Source organism: Tenrec ecaudatus, chromosome 1 (assembly GCF_050624435.1).
Source record: "Tenrec ecaudatus isolate mTenEca1 chromosome 1, mTenEca1.hap1, whole genome shotgun sequence".
NCBI lineage: Eukaryota > Metazoa > Chordata > Mammalia > Afrosoricida > Tenrecidae > Tenrec > Tenrec ecaudatus.
This window is the reverse complement of record NC_134530.1, coordinates 241801504-241823518: the sequence shown is the minus strand read 5'-3', so window position 1 is coordinate 241823518 and position 22015 is coordinate 241801504. Positions and strand designations below refer to the sequence as shown.

Below are 22015 nucleotides of genomic sequence, written 5' to 3'. Positions count from 1 at the left end.
ACCTAGTCAATGTACTTCAATAAGCATATGTTCCACAATTCAGTTGTACTTTGAAACTTTCAACAACATAGCACTTATATTTTTAAAGCAGTACAGTAAGAACAGCTCAGGAGGAAGGTTTGAAACAATGAAATTATGACAAGCAAAAATGAACATTTCAAGGACAAAAACATCCTAACCCAAACAAATCAACATTGAAATGCACAGAGCTGACACCACAGAGAAAAACGTCCCCTTAATGGGAAAGCTGACATGCTGAATGATCCTAAAACTTTGTGGCAGGGTTTTGTTGTTTTTATCATTTTATTGGGAGTCCTTACCGATATTTTAACTATCCATAACTCAATTAGATAAAGTATAGTAGTTGTACAATTTCTGCCACCATAATTTTCAATACATTTTCTTTTTTCTTGAACTCTTTGATATCAGCTCCCCTTTATTTCTTCCCCCAGGAACCCTTATTTACATTATATATATATATATATATATGTTTATGTATATGTATATGTGTGCCTTATCTTACACCATCCAATGTATCCATTCACCTACAATTCTGTCATCCATTCCCCTTGCGTGGGGTTATACAGTAATCATTGCTATCAATTCCCACTTCCGCCCCTTCCCCACCCCTTTTCTTCCCTATCCTTAGGGAGTCGTTACTTCCATTACTATTTCTGAAAGGTTTATCTATCTTGGACTTCATGCATCGAATGATCTTAATTATACAAATGAATATACACACAGGTGTAACAAGATTAATAAGGTAAAACCATAATAAGACCATCATAGTAAGGGGAGGAAATACTAAATTAAAGAACCAGAGGTTAGTTATGTGTTTCATCAGTGCATTACTGCACCCTGGATATATCATCCCTTCCATGTGGCCCTTCTGTGAGGGACTGTCCAATTATCTTACAGGTGGGTTTTGGGTCTCCACTTTGTCCACTACCTTTACGTCAATTTGACTGCTTGTCTTTGAACTTCTGATACCTATTCCCATTGACACCTCATGATCACACAGGCTGGTGTGCTTCTTCCATGTGGGCTTTATTGTTTACCTGCTAGTTGGCTACTTTTTTAACCTCAAGCCTTTAAACCCCACACAGGCACCATCAGCTTTCTTCACTACATTTGCTTATACGCCCATCTTTTTCTTCTGTGATTGTGTTGGGAAGGTATCATATACTGTCACATTATTAGAATAAAGTGTTCATGTACTGAGGTACGATTTAAGTAGAGGTATGGCAGAGTTTAAAAAACAAAATTTACAATAAAAATAAAGAAACATAACCTTTAAGACAGAGGTGTTTACTATATTAGGTTGTAAACACAAAGATAAATCTAATGTTCAAACAAAATCTAAAAATATAAGAATTGGCAGAAAAAATAGAAGTAAATGCTGTACTAGTGTTCAGAAGATACTCACTGTTATATAAAAAAACAAACAAACACAGAGCGAGTGAGAGAAACAGCCCTAAATGCTGGGAATGGCTACATTCACTTGATTTTCAGACATAAGACTTTGGCAAAAAGAATTAAACTATCATTTTTAAAGCTTCACAGTTAACTGTCCATAATTGACTAATGCGATCTCTTATTAGGATATTAAAGGCAGAATTTTTTTTACAACAAAACTGTGATCATGGTACAGGAAAAAACAACAACCAATTTTCTAAGCAATTCCCTGTGACATTCTAAAACTCAAGAATAAATGAAATATTCTTCAGAGAAAAAGTATAGCATTTTCCACGTTACTTTGCTAAAAGTAATGTATATGTAACACAGGGTTGACGTATAACCTAAAGATCATTGGACATTACTGTTGATAAAAGTGGGTGAAACCAACTTATCACTATGTAATCTATATGCTTTCGTTTTAATGCTATACTTCATAAAGCAATAAACCCATCATAAAACTCTGTACTTTACTCACAGGTCTTATCTAAACACATGTATTACATGTCCCTTCCCAGGTTTCAATCAGTAAAATGTCACTAAGCAGTTTGATCAACTGAACACTAGCCAATCATCTGAACTTTGGTATCAACTGGGCTGAAAGCTTATTTAACGTGTTACAGGAAATTCAGCAGCATTTAGGCCACAAGGAAACAAAGACACTGTTGCTGTCCACCCACTGTTGCCTCCGTCTGTCTTTATACCAAATTATGAAGGACTACGAGTAAACGCTTCTTCTGTGTGGTACTGAAATAAGAGGGAGGTAAGCAGTTACGCGCTTCCTATTTTATATGCTAAACTCTAAAACAGAATAAAATTCCATGGGAGGAGGAAATCTATGTTTAATTAAATCCGTAACTTGTATTTTAAAGGTAACAAGAATTTTGGAGAACTTTTTATTTATTTAATGAACAATGCCGGTGATTTTTCAAGAAAGGCTATTATTATTCGTATAAGAAAAATTTGAGATAGTTACAGTCAATAGGCAAACTGGAAATGCATTGCCTGTTTTTAGTAGATATGATCTAATTTTCAGAAATCCAGCACTGAATTTCCTAAATGTCTGTCAATTATTACATAAATAGCATGCGATTGATTATAATCATCTGACATGCATATAAACCAACATTTTTCTTTTGTTTCACAGAGTGCCAATGTTTCTAATTTTACCTTCTTTATGTTAAAAATTATTTCTTTTTATTAACCAGCAACAGATTTCTACTTAAATTGTAATGGCATTATACTACCGATTGAGAAAATGGCTAATCTTGAAGTAAAAAAAAATTCATTTCTTGAGAAAATATAAATGTGACTATAAAATGTAAACGAGAAGAACAAAATGAAACAAGAGTTTCGCATCTACAAGTCCCTAAAGGCATTAAGATCTTCTTCTGTGAAGCCAGCACACGTAGAGGTAATTTCTAGACTTCCCACAGGAACAGCACAGCGGCGTGATGGACGTGATGGGCATCATCAAATGTAACAGCAACTCCATGTGGACTGTGTCTAACTTCCAGTGGAGATGCTGTTACTTTTGATGCTTACCAACTTGCTACAACACAAGGAAATAATGATGAAATATTTTTTTAAATTACAGTTACTTAATTCTCCTTTGGTTAAGGAAGAAAAAAGGTAATCTTTCATTCTTTCATTTCAATCTTTCATTCTGACAAAAAAGAACATCAATCTGCCTGAATCCAAGGGACATGCCACATCACTCGTGCAACAATGGAAAAGGAGGAAGCTTGTCATCAAGAAATAGCGTACAGGAAAATGACCTATGAATTGACAGACATTGTGGCCACATTTGTCTGTCATTTCTGTAGGCCAATATTCTGTATGTCTCTGCTACTTCAAAATCAGAACGCAATTAATATCATCACAAAAGCAACACTGCTGCTATGCAGAAAAAGATCTGTAACACATCATGTAAATATACTGACTGTAAATAAAGCATAAATGATACGTGATGAAAAAAAAATGATACGTGATGAAAATTTGCTCTGCTTTTCTGATGAGGTTCGCCTTTATTTCACCTAACTTGCTAGTCAATTGACCTATGTACTATTTTATGCCATAATGAAGTAAATCAATTAAACGAGTCTACTCTAGTTATTTAAATATACATAGTCTGCCTCAATCACTTCAAGAAAATTCCCTGAACAAAATTATCTAAATATTGAAAAGAATGAGACACATTTATATTGGTGTCTTTTAAACGTTTCTTTAGAAGAAAAATTCCCACTGTGGAACTACAAATAATACTTGTGCAAATTCATCACAACTATAATCACTGAAATTCTCAATAAACATTAGTTTACATGTCACTAAGCTCCAAATGACAAGAACAGCATAATCCACAATATTTAAACCAAAGTGTGTCATCCAAGCTCTAAACTGTAGTAAAACCACAAGAGTCTTTCAGTGACTTCCTGGCATCTTGTCTCCAGTTCTTTTCTTAAGGTACATTGTTATACTTAGTGAGAAGTTCACATGTCTTATCCTAGTATTCCAAACTTCCTAAAATTTTCCCCAAACAACCTTGACTAGTATACTTTTCTATTTCCACCACACACACTAGAGACAAAGTCGGTTCTTCTACCAGTTGCCATCGAGCAGACAGCTCATGGTGGGCTCGGTGTGTAGAACTGTGCTCCCTTGATTTTTCAGCCTTTTGTGGAGACAGACTGCCAGGCACGTCTTCTAAGGTGCCTAGGGATAAATTTGAACCTTCCGCCTTTTAATTAGCTAACGAGCACATTAACCATCTGCACCAACCTAGGCACTCTACTCTTTCTATAGGAGTGCAGGCCTCCAGCGCGTCAGTCCTTAAACTTGGGAAACACTTCCCCATTTTCCTGATTTCTACTTACTCCTAGGACTTGACTCAATGCCACGTCCTCCAAGAACAAAGCAAACGAGCTGTTCTGGGGGCTAAGGCAGACACTCGATCCTCCCTGAGCCAGGCTGTTGTAAGGCATCAGTCACTAGGAGTGAAACAACGTATACTTCAAAGGAAAGGAACTTTCATTCAAAGGGGACCATGAGCCACCTACATGTGGTGTCATAGGCAATTTTAAAAAGAAAAAAAATACATAAATAATAAAAATTTTAAATCAACATTTTTAAAAAGTACTAATATACGTAATGCATAAAAGTATCACTTACAGGAGTGCTGAAAATGTTGACAAAGAAAAAGTAGACCCTTTTCAGAAAAATCTTGAAGAACCCCAAAATAGTGTGGGAGGGACGGGGGGAGTGGCATTCAAGTCTACAGTCTCTGAAACCCCCCGACTTGCTATCTTCCTTGCCCACAAATTCATTATGGATTCCTCACTGGATGAAAGTATGAATACTTACCAACATCTCTCAATTCAGTACTTATGCTATGGCGCAATTTAGTAAAAATTCCATTTACCAAATTAAAACAAAATTATTGAAATAAAGTGAAAACCTAGAATACAGTCCTAGAGAGAATGATTAATATGCCACTTTATTTTAATAACACGAACAGATCCAAGCCTGACTAAGCTAGACTATCATCACATGAAGGACTAAGATCATGTCTTGTTTACTGCAGTTATAAGTAGTGCCCAACACCAGGACTCAGCAAGGGCTAATGGTGTTTCCCCAATGAACAAATGGATAGCACCTACCATTTGTGGAACCGTGTTCTACTCCAGGATTTTCACATTTATTATGCAGTGTTCTTAATAATCCTCTAATAAGCACTGTTTATCTTATTTTCCTGAAGTACAAACTGAGACTCAAGGAAAATAAGTAAACTCCCCAGTCTCACACTTTCCCTAAAAAAAAAAAAATCAATCTCAAATATCCTGTTTAATACACCTAAGTTATATTTTTCCATTACTGAAGAAAAGAGACTCACTTTAAAATGCTGAGAAATTTTACGAAGAGTTTTACCTGTTGATTAAGAATTCATCTTTTGTCTTATGGTGAAAAACAGGAATCGGAACACCCCAAACTCTTTGTCTTGATATACACCAGTAGGGTCGCCTGTCTATCATTTCAACCATGGCATTCTGCGCTGATCCAGGAGTAAACTTCACCTTTTTCAGCAATTCCTGTAATTGAGTCACAAGTCACTATCTAGTAAGAGAAAGGAGGACACACTGCCTAGAACCGTCATTTTTCCTACTGCAGTTCTTTTTATTTCAGATTATCTATAGTCATTTTCTATGCTCCCAACTCTCACCAATCTAAGCCTAAAAAAGAGATTTCGGAACAAGTGAGATCAAGTAAAAATGGGGCCACAGAGGACCGAGTAAAAAGCATCAGGAGCAGGCTTCAGTTTGGAGGATGTGCTTGAGCCCCTTTACCCCACCAGACTCCAAGCACTGGACATCCAGCTGGCAATAACAGGTCCAGAAGCAGTAGGCTTCATTGAACTATAGCTAAAATCAACTGAACCTTGATTTCAAGCATTTTTAAATGCTTAATGCAATAAGCTACCAGTCTATGATACTAAAGAATTTTAACATATGCTAATTTATATCATGTAGTTTATGAAACAGAAAAAAAAATCCTAAATTAAGTTATTTCCTTGCTACCTCTCAAGAATATTCCCTTACTGTTCTCCCCAAAGTGTAAACTACTAGTATTTGATTTCATTTCATTTCATTGCATTGGTCAATTATCAAAACAGGAAATGTACGGCCAATATATTTGCTCTTACTATCCCAAACCACTAAAACTTGTTAACCTCAATTTTAAAAGCTCTCTATCCCTTAATAAAGGTACTTGTATAATTTCAGAGATTTTAAATTGTTCCTCACTTACCTGAACTACTAGAAATCCCTCCACACCAAATATTTTGCAGCACCACCTACTGGCAAAATGGCAGTATCTCTACAATTCAATTTCATTTAAACTTGGTTTAAAAATCCGGAAAATATAAACACTGACCAGACACGCGATTCTGTTTGGTTCAGGAGTAATTTTTTTTTCAAGGTGTTAGTATCACAGGAATTATATTTCTTAATCTTTTTTATCTTTCAGCTATCCAAACCACAAACCCAGTGTCCCGGACTCAATTCTGACTCATAGGGCAAAGTCGAACTGCTCCAAGGGGGTCCCAAGTGCCCTCACCTTTCTGTTGTGGTCTGACTGGGGTTTCAACTGCCGATCTTGTGGTTAGCAGCTCAATGCTTACCCCACATGCTCAAGTATTTATAGAAAAAAATAATTTAGTGGGTAGTGGGTGAAAGGCAGAAAAAGTATATATAAAACAAGTTTTGGTAAAAGTTGGTAATCCTTTAAAGTGGGTGATGAAAACATGGTAGCACGTTATCCTATTATTCTCTCAACTTCAGTGAAGAATCATTAAGTTAAAAAAAGAAAATTTTAAAAAATGTTAGCTTGGCTTAAGCAAATTGCATCAGACTGACAAGTGCTCCACTGTGACAAGTCTGTGCAGAGCAGGCAACTACACAGGTAACAGTTACAGGTAAGGAAGGTGAGTCTCACAGGAATGTAAAAGAAACACATAAACCAACATAAAGAAAAAGCAATCCACCCACCATCGTCCATACGTTAAATACGCAATAGCCAACTCCAAGTCTCATTAGCATCGAGTCAGTTTGGCTCACAGACTCCTGGACGGTGCATGACTGCCCCGGTTGGCTTCAAGACTATAAGTCTTTATGGGAGCAAAGGGCCTCATTTTTCTCTCGTGGTTAATGGCCTAGCGTGTACTCCACCATGCCAACAAAGGGTTCACTGTCCATACTGGAAAAAGTTTAAAATGTAAACTGCTTTGGAAAGGGCCCTAAACTGCCAAGCCAATACGTAAAGAAGCTGATAAGTAAAGGAAAATATCTGTGTAGTCTGTCGGGTTAACAAATATGTACGTATCTGACCACTGAGATTTGAGTTCACGCAACAAAATCAAGTGGTCTGTGAGATACATATCACTCATACATGTATGTATGGAATGAACGAGCTAAAAAAAAACGTATTTAGTATACTGGGTAATTTGCCTTTTCAAAGGATTACAAGTATGACCTTGAGAAAGGAAATAGGTTCACGTTTTACAGCATGCCAACCATGTGCTAGATGCTGCTCCAACAATTTTTATCCACTTAGCTACCGCGCTGATAGAGGTGGGGAAATTGAGATTCTAGCAAGTCAAACAGCTTTCCAAACTCAGTTTGGTCCTATTTCTACTGTGAATACACTAGACAGAAAAGTCTACTTATTAACTGTGTAACTTTGGACAAGTCAATGAAGCTCTCATTTTCCATATGTGTAAAATGAAGACTTGGAGTATCACTGTTTTGATGTAAAATCCTTCAACTTTATGAGAGCAAATAATAACAGCAGCAAACCCTTTAATGAGCCAAACCCTATAAAAGGCTGCCTTTAATACCTTAGCCGTGGGCTTAATATCCATGATGTTCACAAACCACTGTTTGCTGGCACGAATAACCACTGGCTTCTTAGTCCTCCAGTCGTAGGGATAGCTGTGCACCAATTTTTCCTCTTTCAACAAAGTCTTTGTAGCCTGAAGCATCTTTATAACTTAAAAACATCAGTAACAACTTATATTAGACATAACTTTTAAAGGAATGTGAAAATAAATTTAATGCTGTAGAATTTCAGGGAGCACTAAATCAAGACCAGCCGCTTCCCATGTAGCAAAAGCCTATCTGGGCTGACAGAAAAAGCCAGGCCTGTAAAACATAATCAGACTTCAATTATGCCATTCCTAGGGCTCTTCATTTCAGAGGAGAGATGAATAGGATCTTTCTAGAATTCTAGATTGGAAAAGTAAAGTTATACTCTTTCAAATTATGCACCTTCAAGTTGTCTTTAGGTGACCCTGAAGAAACTAGATAGGGTGGGTTGAACTGTGTGCCATAAAAAAAGATGTTCAAGTCCGTGCTCCTGCTTACATCACTCTTGCGATGCTATTTAGAAACAGGGTTGTTGAAATGTGATCAAGTTACAATAAAGTCATACTTGAGTAGGATGGGCTTTAAATTCACTAAGTGGGTCCTTACAGAAGAAAAGACGCAGAGAGACACACGAGAAGTAGACCCTGGAATGATACAGCGACAAGGCAAGAGGCACTCTGAACATCCTGGAGGCGCCAGAAGCTAGTCCTAGAGCTTTCAGAGGGGCTACACTACAGCCCTGCCGACAACAACTAGACTTTAAACTGCTAGAACTGTAAAAGAATAGTGTCTGCAATCTGAAGTCACCAAATTCATGGTAACTACTTATTGTAGTACTGCAAAACCAATACGCCCAAACGCCCTGCTGTCCAGTCGATGCCGACTCATACTATCCCTGGAGAACTGCTCCTATGGGTTTCTGAGGCTATAGCTCTTTTTTCCCATGAAGAGGTGGGTGGTTTTGAATTGATGGCCTTTTGCTCACAGCCCAGAATGACTAATTCTCTTTGGGTCTACTGTGGACAAGAAGAGTTTCATGGTATGACCCCGGAATTCACAAAGAAACAGAAAAAGAATTCAAAGCTGAAAGGCCACAGATCACACAGAGTACCCAAACCATACCAGAGGTCAGGGGTTCAGAGCGGTTACAACAGGACTTGGAGCTGTCCAATGAGTAGGCTCTTAAACACCACTTTCTTTCAGGAAAAAAACAACAAAAGAAACCTCGTATCCCATAACTCATACTCCAAGGATAAGTTGCAGCTCCCCATTGCCCCCCAACTCCCACCCCAGGACAGTATTACTCACTTTGGGAAACACTGGTCTGATGTATAGCTAACATCTAGCCTCAAGATTAATTTTATCTTCCAAAAGAGGAACAGATGATGATCTCTGTGGGCCCAAGAACAGCAACGTCCTCTTAGCAACCGCCCTGATCTGCTCACACAAACTAGAGCCACTTCAACACAAAACAAGAAAAAGCCCCAAATCCCATTTTGAACAACACATCAAAATATTCATCACTTTCGCCTGTTTCTCTTCTAAACGGGAGAAACAGCTAGCAAAGGAGGCCTTTCAAGCAAACGCACACGCTCATGATTACACCAGATGCAAGACTCACCTGTGTCAGTGCCCTCTTCAAGGACAGCCTGATTCTGAAGCTCAGGACCTGCAACATCCGTGAAAACGCCATCTTCATTCACCAAACAATCCTGCAAAGTATCAAGACATTTGTGGCACTGTCTGGCAAGACAACCTACAGAAAAATCTCAGAACAGCCTAGTCTTTCATTACCTGGAAAACGGATACTTCTCATTCAGTCAGTGGAAATCTGTCAATTTCATACATTTAAATCCCCAGAGGCAAAACGCTATGACACATTTAAGGTAGTTAAAATTTAACATTAAAGTGTAATACAATATTCTAAAAAATACTTTGCCTTAGTTTCTATTAATTCACAGATCTGGAGTAATAACAAATAATGATGTTGAGATAGGCCTTTAGCTATTGTGGAAAATAAGCCAAGTAACAGAAGTGTGTGAGACGCACTTAAAGCAAAATATCTAGTTTAAAAGCAGCAAACTCAAAAGTTCTTCAGCGGATTAGTAAAATCTGCCGTTTTTCAGTAACTGAGCGATTTATCTGTATCACATAGTATATTGGGGGGAAAGCCAACTTCCCACTGAATACCTATTCTTCGGGTCTAACTTTGGTGTCGATCTTGTGCTAATTCTGGGAACTTTTTCTCAATTAGTATGAATTAATGAGGCTTTGAGGTGTGGTATAAAACTGAAAATTGACCATTTCTTTACTAGGAAAAAAATGATTATACAAAAAATAAGGATGTCCAGTCGACTTCGTCACTTTAATTCATAAAGCCCACCATTAAATAGGGAAAAAGAAGGCGAGTACCATTGACAGGCGGTGCTGCGAAGCCACACTGTAGTCTTCCATACCATGGGCCGGGGCTGTGTGGACCAGGCCCGTTCCCTTTGTCATGGTCACATGACTTGCAGGTAAAAGAGGTGAAACTCTATCAGGATAAACGGGATGAGTACAAGTGCTATTTTCTAAATCTGCACCTATGAGGAGAGAAAAAACACTCTTTAGAACGCTTTTATAAGACACTGATTCTCACCTCTTTAAGGGTAGGAATAGAACAGGCAGTTAGGAGTACAGACTCTAAAGCGGGCTCAAACGTTGACTTCTCCTTCCCTACTCTGACTCAGCAACCCTAGAGGACACGGCAACCCCGCTCCCTAAGGTTTCTGGGACAGCCAATCTAGAGCAGAAGAGATAGCCCGGCCTTTCCCCTCAGAGCAGCTGGTAGAACACAGCTGCTGACCTTGCAGTTACTAGAGCTCAAGGCATAATCAAGGCCACTTTCAAGAATCTATAATATGGTTACAATTATGGGTCCTGTCTCGAAGGGATACCGTAAAAATAAAATAAGTAAATGTATTTTAAGGGCTTGGGACACTTAAAACTTGTCACACAAGAACTGCATAAAAAACATTAGCAATTAGTTCAACTGAGTGGGCAAGTAACTCAAATGTTCCCATTTTGTACACAGCTCTGGAGACACTGTGGGTGCAAGCGCTGGGCTAACTACAAAGTTAGTTTTGTTCCGCATAACTGGGCCATTAATATTATAATAAAGGAAAAAAAAAGACTGGCGTGGTCAAGGATTTCATTTTACTCGAATCTACAATCAATGCTCAGGGAAACAGCAAATAAAACAACATGTTGCGAGTAGTCAGTGTAAGATATGAAAATAATAATACTTTATAAATTATCAGTTATCATGAGGGAAGGAGGGAAAAAATGAGAGTAGAAAGAAAATGTTTGAAAAAGATGATGGCAACAAATGTACTTGACACAATGGATGGATGTTTGGATTGTGTTAAGAGTTGTACGAGCCCCTAATAAAATGATTAAAAACAAAACCTATTTCACTGGGCAAATCTGCTGCACAAGACTTCTTTTAAAGTGTTAAAGAGCAAAGATGTCATTCTGAGAACCAAGGTGCACCTGACTCAAGCCACGACAGTTCCAATCACCCCATGCTCAGGGGAAAGTCATACAATGAATAAAGAGGAGCAAGAAGAATTAGTGCAGCGGAATAATGAATTCATGGTGTTGGTGAGGAATATTCAAAACACCATACACCGCTAGAAAAACAAACAAATCTGTGTTGGATGAAGTACAGCCAGAAGGCTCTATAGAAATAAGGATGGTGAGCTTTGGACTCAGGCACTCTGGACATGTTATCAGTTCAGGCCAGTCTCTAGAAATGGACATCATACCTGGCAAAGGGGCAGCGAAAAAGGAATACTCAATGGGCTCAAGCATAAAAGAACTGTGAGCTGGCACAGGACTGGGGAGTGCTTCCCTGCTGTAAACAGCGTCACTGTAGTTGGAGTTGATGTAGCTACACGAACAGCCTGTCCTTCCGTGGGAGAAATTGAGGCTATCTCTGCGCCTGTAAATATCAGTCTCTGAAACCTGTGGAAGGCCGTGAGTGGGAACATATTTGAAAGCAATGGGTTTTCTGATTTATGGGTATAGTTAGGAACACCCTGTGTAATTCAGTGTGACTCTGTAACAGGAGATTAGAAAGGGAAGTAGATGGCAACTATCAACAATGTGTTATTTAGAATATGAGGACAAAGAAATTCTAGATCAGTGGGCCAGTAACTAGTAGGTTCTAAAACTATCTCTGTGGGAACTTGTTGTTACCCTAAAAATATAGATGGTGATAAATAATGGGTATCCTTCATGTACCAGACGCAATGAAAATTCTTCTCATCTTCATAATAAGACTATAAAATTGATTTTATTATCTATAACTTAACAAATGATGAGACAGAACTCAAAAATTCTAAAGAAGTTTGTATGAGGTCACTCACAAAATGGCCCAATCCAAAGTTAAGTCTGATTCCAAATGCAATGTTCCATTTGGCCTTAACTCCCTTTAATAACTTACTATACTTATTATAAGGGTGTTAGTGGTGCGGCAGGTTAAGCACTGAGCAGCTAACTGAAAGGTTGGGGGTCCAAGCCAACACAACTTGGGAGGATGAGGCAGTGTATGCCCATTCAGAGTGACAGCCTCAGAAACTGTACGCAGCAGTCCCACTGAGTTCTCTAGATGGCTGCTGGGAACTAGAATCAACTCAGTGGCCGGGGATTTGCCTTGGGTTTGTTGGCTGCTGTTTTTCTTTAAATACATATTAATTTTTCTATGACATTATTGAGTCCTAATTTTCTTGTCTCTTGGGTGGAGTTCTGTGTTAAGTTAATCTTTCTTTTGTATGTTCTAAGACTAAATTTTTTTAACGTTTAAAAAGAGGACCTGAATCTGCCAATCCAACTAGCAAGGTGTAATGAACAAGTCAATGCTAAGCTCACCTCCTTTTTAGTAATTACGGAGATGTCAACTGCCATGTAACTGCCCAAGGATTTCTTCTTCTCTCAAAACTAAATCATCTCAACTTTCAAAACTCCAACCTTCACTGGGAAAACTTTCCATTCCTTTCACACATTTTCTAGCTTTATAGCAATATAAATTACAGAATCTAGTAACTACAGAAGAACAATGCAAATATTTTAATTTTGGCTTTTCATAACCACCCTAGGGCTGACTTCCTTTTTGTACAACAGCACAATGGCTTGAGGAAAACTGACATTCCCTTATAATTGAGGACAAATTTTCTTCTCAAAAAATTAACATGCTCTCCTTGCTGTTCAACTTGGTTGGCTTAGTATATTTCACCATTAGCTAATTACTTGCTAGTGTTTAAGGTTCTGGATGGAATGGGACAAAAAAGTGGAACAAAACTCAAATCATGAAAGAGACCAGGCTTATTGGTCAGATAGTGACTGAACCCTGAAACTACGGTCCTTCGTCACCCTTCGGATCTGGAACTGAACTCACCCACGTGACTCAATTTTCAGCCAAACAATAGAAAGGTCTATAAAGGAAATGATAACACCAGTAAGGTACGTCCACCTGAGAATACCAACCATGTGAGCTCACAAGGGCAGCATTTCCCCGAGGAAAAGCTCAGAAGGATCAGGAGAGGAGGAGGAATGGGCACAGGCAAGTGGGATCAGGGAGGGACACTGAGGGAATCGCAATGAACAAGATGAAAAATTATCTGTATGAATTATTGATGATCTGTTCTGTAAACTTTTACTCAATTAACAAAATATTCTTTTAAATGTCACTCTTTTAGAAGTCCCCAAATATAGCTTTACCAGAACTGGTTTTGAGTAAATTTTTAAATCTACTCAATTTATTAAATCCATATGTATATTTCCTCAGACTCCGTTTCGTTAATCAATTTGATTTTGCATAAAATGTTACAAAGTAACACGAGTGCTTGCTAGGAATGTGTCTTTTTAACTGTTGTGCTCTTGTCAATATTGACTTCACTCTATACTCTTAATACAGTTAATGCATATTCTTCTTCAGTGTAATTGAAATCTTCTAGAAAGGTAAAACCCATATCTAATTCACAAAGTTTAGAAAAGCAATGAATGCAAATCAACCCAATATTCTGATGACTGGGAAGATCAAAATATCTATAAATCTTCACCTAAAAATGTTGAAATAACCTCAAATTTTGTTTCCAATGCAGAAGCAACAGCTGTTACTTTATCGGCTGCCAAAATGTAGATGTCATCAGAATCGGAACATTTCACAGCAGCATACCTAAAACACAATTTTAGATTGCTATTAACAAGGAAAAACACAGCCATCGCATTTTAATTTTCTCTGGTACTTTAAAATACGAACTTCAAGTTTAAAACTAAAATGACCTAGTGCAAAAATATGATTATTTTAAAAGAACTTCACACTGTACATTTGCTTAAGAAAAAAAAAAAAAACTCCACTGCCATCAAGTCAGTTCTGGCTCACAGTGACCCTACATAGAGGTTCCAAGGCTGTGCGTACACAATGGGAACAGCGAGCCTCGTCACTGCCTGATGACAGCGGAGCTGCTGGGTTTGAACCACTGGTTTTGTGGTTGGCAGTTGAAGCTTTCCCGACAGCACAATTCTGTTCCGCACATTTCTGTTCCCTAAGAGTCAGGTAAAGCTGGGAATAAGGCACTGAAAGTCACCTGAGAGTTACCAAAGTCCTCAAGAACATAACATCTAACTTATGATGCACCACCTTTTAAAAAGACAATGAGAATAATTTCAAAAAGACTCTAATGATGGAACAAATCTGATCAGATTTTAAAACATGAAATTCTATACCTACTTTGCCTCTTGCATAAAGCAAATAGCTTGGTTGGCTGGAATCGTCCAAGGCTGTGTGGTCCAGACCAAGACACTAACAGGAGCTGAGTCATCTGTCAAAACAAAGAGATAAATGGTACAATTCACTAACTTTAATAAAATGCAGCGATGAACAGATCTTACGCAAATGAGAAGCCAACACGGAATAAATCTTACCTAGAAGAGAAGCCAACACAGGAGGTGGTTTCAAGATAGGGAATTTTACATATATAGACCGACTGACATGCTCAGGGTTGTATTCCAGTTCCGCTTCGGCCAACGCAGTCCTAAGGGTTGAGCATTGCATATAAATATCTGGAAGCCCCAAAACGTTCTCCCTCTTTAATTACCAGATACACATACTATACCTTGATGAAGGAGACCAAAACACAGGCTTGTAGGATCGATAGACCAACCCCTAGAAAGGGTAGACATATTTTATTTAAGCTGGCATTTTGTAACACATCATTTAACATACTGAAGGGGCAGGGGACATTTAGAGTACCTTTTCATACATTTCATAGAAAATCCTCAACTGTTTGGCTTCATATTTTTCATCGAATGTATAGTAGCAATTATTCCAATCAGCCATTATTCCCCAGCGAACAAAGGCCGACTTCTGTTTTTCAATGGCTGCTTTAGCAAATGCTCGGGCTGAAAAAATAAAAAAACAACTGCCTTTGAAAATCAACTAATTGGGAAAGTTGTGCTGAAGAACTGTTTTCTGTTACAGCAATGTCCCGGCTCGCTTTGCGGTTCGCCAGGGCTAGCCTACAACAACCTCTCTGGGACATCGTGCCTCATCTTGCCCCTTCAAACTTCTCATTGTTCTCAGTGTAAAAGAAGAAGACCTGAGGAGTTCCTGAGGATGCCCAAAGTGCTATTTTGAGACGATGCAAATTAATGAAAAACCAGAGAATTATATGGAGAAGGACTAAAGAGATGGAAAAACAGCCTTCAGCAGTATTTAGACCTAGACAGAGTATCTGTGAAGAAAAAAAAAAGGCTTGATTTTTTTGTTTGTTTTTATTTGATATTTGGATCATTTTAACTGAGGTTTCTATGATTTTGTAGCAGGCAAAACAAAAATCATTTGACTCAAATTCTTAGAAGTTAGTGTGTATCTCTCTAAATGAATGAGTTTGACAGTTAAGGTTAAAAATTTTTAACGGGAAGATTACTTTGAATATTAAAGCTGTTCACAAGATACCTACAACAAATTGAGAAATTAACTGGAATTTCAGCAGTTAAAATATCGTTGCCTACATTTTCCAGATTTAATAAGATGACTTTACCCTTAAGAAAAATATTTTTTAAATGTGCATTTCTCAATTTAAGAAAAAGTCACAGAACAATTTCATGTCAGTATAAACGCTGAAAATTAATTCATGCATTTGATGTAATTAAACCAATAATATGATGTGTTTCACAAGGAAGTAAAATATCTTCATATACATATCTGAATATGAAAAAGGAGTTCCCTACTTGACCCCATTTGCTGAAGGAAAGAGTCAAATAGAATATTAATGAAAAATAAGTGTGTTTTAGAATTTACTTTTTATTTAGCACTGAAATTGGTCAAATGTACTAGGAAAGTAAATAAAAACATTGACCAGAACAATAATTTCATAAAAAATATGAAAGAGAAGGAACTAGAAATGTAAAATGTACTTAGAAATGCTTATAAAATCCTTCTTTCAGTCTTGTAAACATTATTTTCTCACCAAATTCAACAAATGTGAATTTTGTGTGCCACAGAGTAGTTTCCAACAAATCTCACGACTGAAAAAGAAAAAAGTTCTGACTTTTCCGAGGGACCAGTAAGTGCCCGCAACGATTTTAAAGCAGAAACCACAAACCTTTCCTTCGAATTTCCATAGCTGAAAAATTCTGAGCTTCCCCACCAAGTTCCGACAGCACTTTTATCTCAATGGGTAACCCATGGCAATCCCAGCCTGGCACAAAATGTACTTTGGAGCCTCGCATCATATGGTATCGGTTGGCTATGTCTTTCAAAATCTGCAAAGGTTAAATGACAAACATTGTAAAGCGTGTAGCCCACAATTTAAATTCGGTTCTTCAGTTAACACCATTTTGAAACATGTACAAAGTCCGATCTTTAAAAGAATCTATATCAAATAGTAAATCCAGGAGGAACATAGGACTAACAGTTATCTGATCTTCTTAACGCCATTATCCTTTCCTTGCCCACCACCCAGTAAGATTTCAAAATGGAACCGATTATGGCCAGAATTACTAATTTGTTTATATTGTTCATATGCAAATAAGCATGCTATTCTACCTTTATAGGAATTTTTTTATTATTAAATAATTTTATTTGGAGCTCATACAACTCTTATCACAATCCACTGTGTCAAGCACATTTGTACATATGTTGCCATCATCCTTTTCAAAGCATTTTCTTTCTACTAGAGCCCATGATATTAGCTCATTTTTCCCTCCCTTCCCCATGAACCCTTGTTAAATTATAAATTATTATTTTCATATCTTATATCATCTGCTGTCTACCTCCACACACTTTTCTGTTGTTCCTCCCCCTAGGAGGGGGTTAAATGTCAATCCTCGTGATCGATTCCCCTTTTCTTCCCCAACCTTCCCCTTATCCTCCTGGTATCTCTATTCTCATTGTTTGCTTTGAAGGGTTTGTCTGTCCTGGATTCCCTGTGTTACTTGCTCTTATCTATAGCAGTGTACATGTTTTGGGCTAGTCAGATTTGTAAGGTAGAACTGAGGTCAGGGCAGTGGGAGCAAGAAGCATTAAAGAACTAGAGGAAAGTTGTCTGTTTCATCGGTGCTATGCTGCACCGTGACTGACTTGTCTCTTCCTGTGACCCTTCTGTGAGGGGATGGCCAATTGTCTACAGATGGGCTTTGGGTCTTCATTCCACATCACACACCCCACACACCCGGCCATTCACATGAGTATGATTTTTGTTCTGATATAGGAAATATTTTTAACCGAAAAATCAGTTGATTTTGTATGCTGCTGAATCTGACTCATAGGGGTCCCATTAAATGACTATTTCTCACACTACTTAAGGTTTCACCCCTGGTCCAAATTGTCATCATCTTTCCTCTGAGTCTCTGTAATAGTTCCCTGACCATTCTCCCTATTGTCAACATGGCTGACAAAGCGACCCTAGGGAACCCAAAGTCAGACGACAAATGCATGTGTTCCAAATTCTCCAAAGGCTTCCCATTATACTTCGAGTGGACTAAAAGTCGTGGCTTCTGCTACCTCTTTAAGTAAAACAAAAACCAAACTCATTGTCACCATGTCAGTAACAGCCCAAAAGGGCAGGGAAGACCTGTCCTTTTAGGTGTCCAAGGCAATAAATCTTTACTGGGGCAGAAAACCACATCTTTTCTGGTGGAGCTACTCATGGGTCCCAACTGCTGAGCATGCAGGTAACAGTCTAACAGGTAACCCACTAACCCAGCAGGGCTCCGACTACCTCTCTAGCCTCATCAACCCCATTCCCCTGCCCTGCAGATCAGCGACGCGGGCTTCCTTACTGCTATTAAAACTCGCAGCAGGGAAACTCTCCTTTCAAGATCTTTGCCCTGGCTATGCTTCCCCAGACATCCTTGCTTTCTGGAGCACTTTACACAAACGTCACCTTTTCCGTTGAGGGAGGACTTCCTAGATTAACTAGGAAAATTTCAGTTTCCCCAACTGACCTTCCCTTTTCCTCTTCCCACCATTTCCCCCACAACACTATGTAATCACTAAGGGTTCTAGGTGTAGAGTACAGTGGTTGAAGCACCGAACTGTTAAACAAAAAAGTAGTAGTTCAAAGCCACCAGCCACTCTGCAGGGAGAAGATGGGGCAGTCCTCTTCTATGAAGACCTACAGCATTGGAAACCCAGTGGGGGTGGGGGTGGGAGTGGGGGACAGTTCTGCCTTATCCTATAGGGCCGCTGATTTGGAATCCACTTGACAGCAATGGATTTGCTTAGTACTGACTAGCATACTCTCTATTTTCATTTATCTTATTAATGTCTTCTGCCACTAAAGCATAGCCTGCATTCATATGAAAAAGATTTTTGTTCACAACTAAACCCAGAAATGAGAAGCCCTGGTGTTATAGTGGGTTACATTATCGACAGCTAACTGCAAGATCAGCAGTTCAAATCCACCAGCCATTGCTTATGCGAAAGATGACGCTTTCTACTCCCATGAACAGTTAGAGTGTCAGAAAGTCACAGGGCCAGTTCTAAGGTCATTGTAAATCAGAATTAACCCAGTGGCAGTGAGCCTGAGTTTTGAGTTTGCACTTAGGACTGAAAACAATACCTGACATATAGCTCAAGAATGATTACTGAATGAGATATTTACTAATGTAAAAGAATAATCTCAACACAAGTATCAGTGATGCTATTTTTTACTCAATAGTTAAAAACTGTTTGTTGCTTTCTACTTCCATTGGGTTGAGTTCTATGTACCAATGCAAGCTACACAGAATCAGCATACACTCTTATGTTAAGAGTATTCTAATAAAGGTAGTCCCTTGGTATTATAACCAGACTGAAAATACGATTACCTTATTTAAAGCGTGCCCAACATGAACATCCCCATTTGCGTAGGGAGGTCCATCATGAAGACAAAATTCTGTCTTTGCATTTCTTTCTCTTTGCCAAGAATAAAGTTCTGAAAATCCACATTTCTGTTTAAAAGGAACAAAAAGTAACGAGTGAATATCATATATACTCCCAATATCACCATCAATAATAGCCAGTATTTGCTTACTTTTAAAAATCACATTCCAATCTATTCCATTCTGAAAATCAGGTAGTAAGGCTTCTAAAATGCATATCTGAATACACTTCTCTCAGAACCTTTAATTTCCACCATTGCCTTCAGAATAATGAGTCAAACTTTATGGGGTCTACAGGGCCTGACAAGATTTTTGTCGTTTCTGTTGTTAGTTATCATATTGACTCCTATGCTTGGTGACTTTTTGTATATAACAAAACACTGCCCAGTCCCAGAACATGTTCACCATCTTGCTATGAGAGTCTACTGTCGTATATGGCTATCCACCTCACTGAGGGACTCCCTCATTTTCACTAACCCTCTACCAAGGAGCCCTCCTCTATTAACCACAAGGATCCTAGTTTGGAACCAGCAGCCCTTCCTTGGGAGAGAGAGAGGAGGCGTTCTGCTCTCTTAAAGAGGTACAGTCTAGGGCACACAGGGACAGTTCTACCCTGGCCTACAGGGTCATTATGAGTAGGAATCAACTTGATGGCAGGGAGTTGTTTTAAGTCTACTTTACCAAATCCACACCACCGGATAACATCGTGACAAATGAGTAGACTCTGGTTATATATGTATGTTTGATATGTATGTGTGTATACACACATATGTATGTATACACACATAAATATTTAAGACTGATTTGTTTGCTCTTCTGGCAGTCCATGGTACAGTCAATATTCTTCATCCAATTACTTAAATACATTACTTCTTCGGTCTTCCTTTATTATGGTCCACATATGCATGCATATGAGCTGATAGAAAAGATGATGGCTTGGGTCAAGGACACCTTACTCATCATAGTGGCATGTTAGCTTTTTAAAATTTTAAAGAAGCTGCATATTTACACAGTGCAATTTTCACTGCTGTTTCCAATGACTCTGATTGTGGGTTCATGCAAATGAAATCCTTGACAACTTCAGTAGCTTCATCATTTAGCATCATGTTGCCTATCTGTCGAATGATGAGGATTTTCAACTTGTTCCCATTCAAATGCAATCCACACTGAAGGCCTTTGACCTTCATCATTAAGTGCTTCAAGTGATTTTCATTTTTTGCAGGCAAGGTTGCCATCTGGATGTTACAGACTGCGCCACTAAATGCTAGCGAAGTCTCCAAATATTCCCATTATCTCCAAATACGTGGACCAGTCATGCTGAAGGGCCTCACACAATCAAAAACAGAGAACCCATTGTCAGTGAGTAGGTTATAGTGACCCTGAATAGGGTTTCAGGGCTCCTTCACTCCTACTTATTCTTGCTAATCTTTGGTCTCCACTATTCCCTAGTCTGGAACACTCACAGTTAACCCACTCCCCTGCCCTCATTGCCCCACTGTGTGACCTTGCGCCCTTATGGGCCTGTCTCATCGGGGTTAAAAATAAAATAAAATTATTAAAATCCAACTCGTAGGACTAGTATGAAAATTATATAAAAAAACATTTTAAATGATCAAAGTCCTTGGCAAAGAGAAGAAACCAAACGAGTGTTTTGAAAATTAGGTGGCCCAAACAGTCTTATGCATCTGAACTCTGGTCACTGTTACAAGAATATTGAAGCTGCACAGTTATGCAACCGATATTCCTAAAATACCATTTTTTTAAAGGGCTCTAAAATTACACCAAGAGAAACTGACCTTGGAAAGCTCGAAGAGGAGAGACAAAAGCCCAGTCTAAGAACGGGGCTCAGAGTAAGTAGCTCCTCTCCTAAAACAGGTGCAATCCCAACCAGGTGGGCTCAAATCCAACAAAGGTGGACTTCAATTTCCCATCCTTCTTTCTCATCACATTCTTACTTATGTGTATATATGTTAATTAACTTTTTACAAGCCACCGTTGTAATTCGACTTGTTTTGCTTAAGTTTGCAATGGGACTACCTTTTAGGACGGTACTTGAGCACTGTTAATGTCTCCCTTAATATCTTGCTATCACTGGGGTGGGGGTGGTATAACTGGAGATTTCTTCACTAATTTTCTGCACAGGACATTCGCGGAAAGCTCCCGAGTTACATAGATGTGGACAAAACACCAACTGAAGGGACCTGGCCCCTGAGCCCAGCCCACCCCGCACCTACCCCCGCTGAGGTGCCCAGGGAAGCCAGGTTCTTCTCCACCCGGACCAAGTGGGGCCTCCCTTCCAAGCTCAGCTCCCAGCCACCGCCCCGACGCGCCAAGGGGGGGCCCGAACCTGCTGGATCTCCAGCTCCTTGTCGGGCTGCTGGCGGCCCGGCAGTTTCATGGGGAAGGTGGTTTGCGGCAGCAACACCGTGTCCCGGTATTTGCCGCTGTTCGGGTTCGGTAGCTGGTGACTGGCCCCGGTCGCTGACCGCACCAGAAGCCTCCACGTCGTTCCTCGCCACACTAGGCGACAAGGAAAGAGGGGCAAGCCATATAAATTCCGGGCCACGGCCAGGGCCGCCGCCCCCGGCCCACGAGGGAGGACCCCCCAACGCATGGCAGTGGGTCCCCGATTTCCTGGCGAGCGCCGAGCCCTCGGTTCCCGGTCCAATCCGAGGGCACAGGGAATCCCAGAGAGGCTCTGCGAACTGGGAGGGAGTGCGCACGCGCACGCGCGC

The 22015-nt window shown here is 39.2% G+C and overlaps 1 protein-coding gene across 1 annotated transcript in view; it reads right to left on the bottom strand.

Moving 5' to 3' along the window:
• Positions 1-21993, bottom strand: part of IARS2 (isoleucyl-tRNA synthetase 2, mitochondrial) — a 56923-nt gene extending 34930 nt beyond the window's left edge. Inside the window, exons 1-12 of the mRNA XM_075530468.1 lie at positions 21628-21993; positions 19227-19349; positions 16520-16679; positions 15166-15314; positions 15029-15078; positions 14838-14947; positions 14644-14734; positions 13973-14088; positions 10284-10453; positions 9493-9583; positions 7844-7995; positions 5380-5540 (exon numbers count right to left, since the gene is read on the bottom strand). Of these exons, the coding sequence (XP_075386583.1) occupies positions 5380-5540; positions 7844-7995; positions 9493-9583; positions 10284-10453; positions 13973-14088; positions 14644-14734; positions 14838-14947; positions 15029-15078; positions 15166-15314; positions 16520-16679; positions 19227-19349; positions 21628-21894 (1640 nt within the window). The 5' untranslated portion in view covers positions 21895-21993. The remainder of the gene's footprint in view (positions 1-5379; positions 5541-7843; positions 7996-9492; positions 9584-10283; positions 10454-13972; positions 14089-14643; positions 14735-14837; positions 14948-15028; positions 15079-15165; positions 15315-16519; positions 16680-19226; positions 19350-21627) is intronic.
• Between the last annotated feature and the right edge of the window lie 22 nt (positions 21994-22015).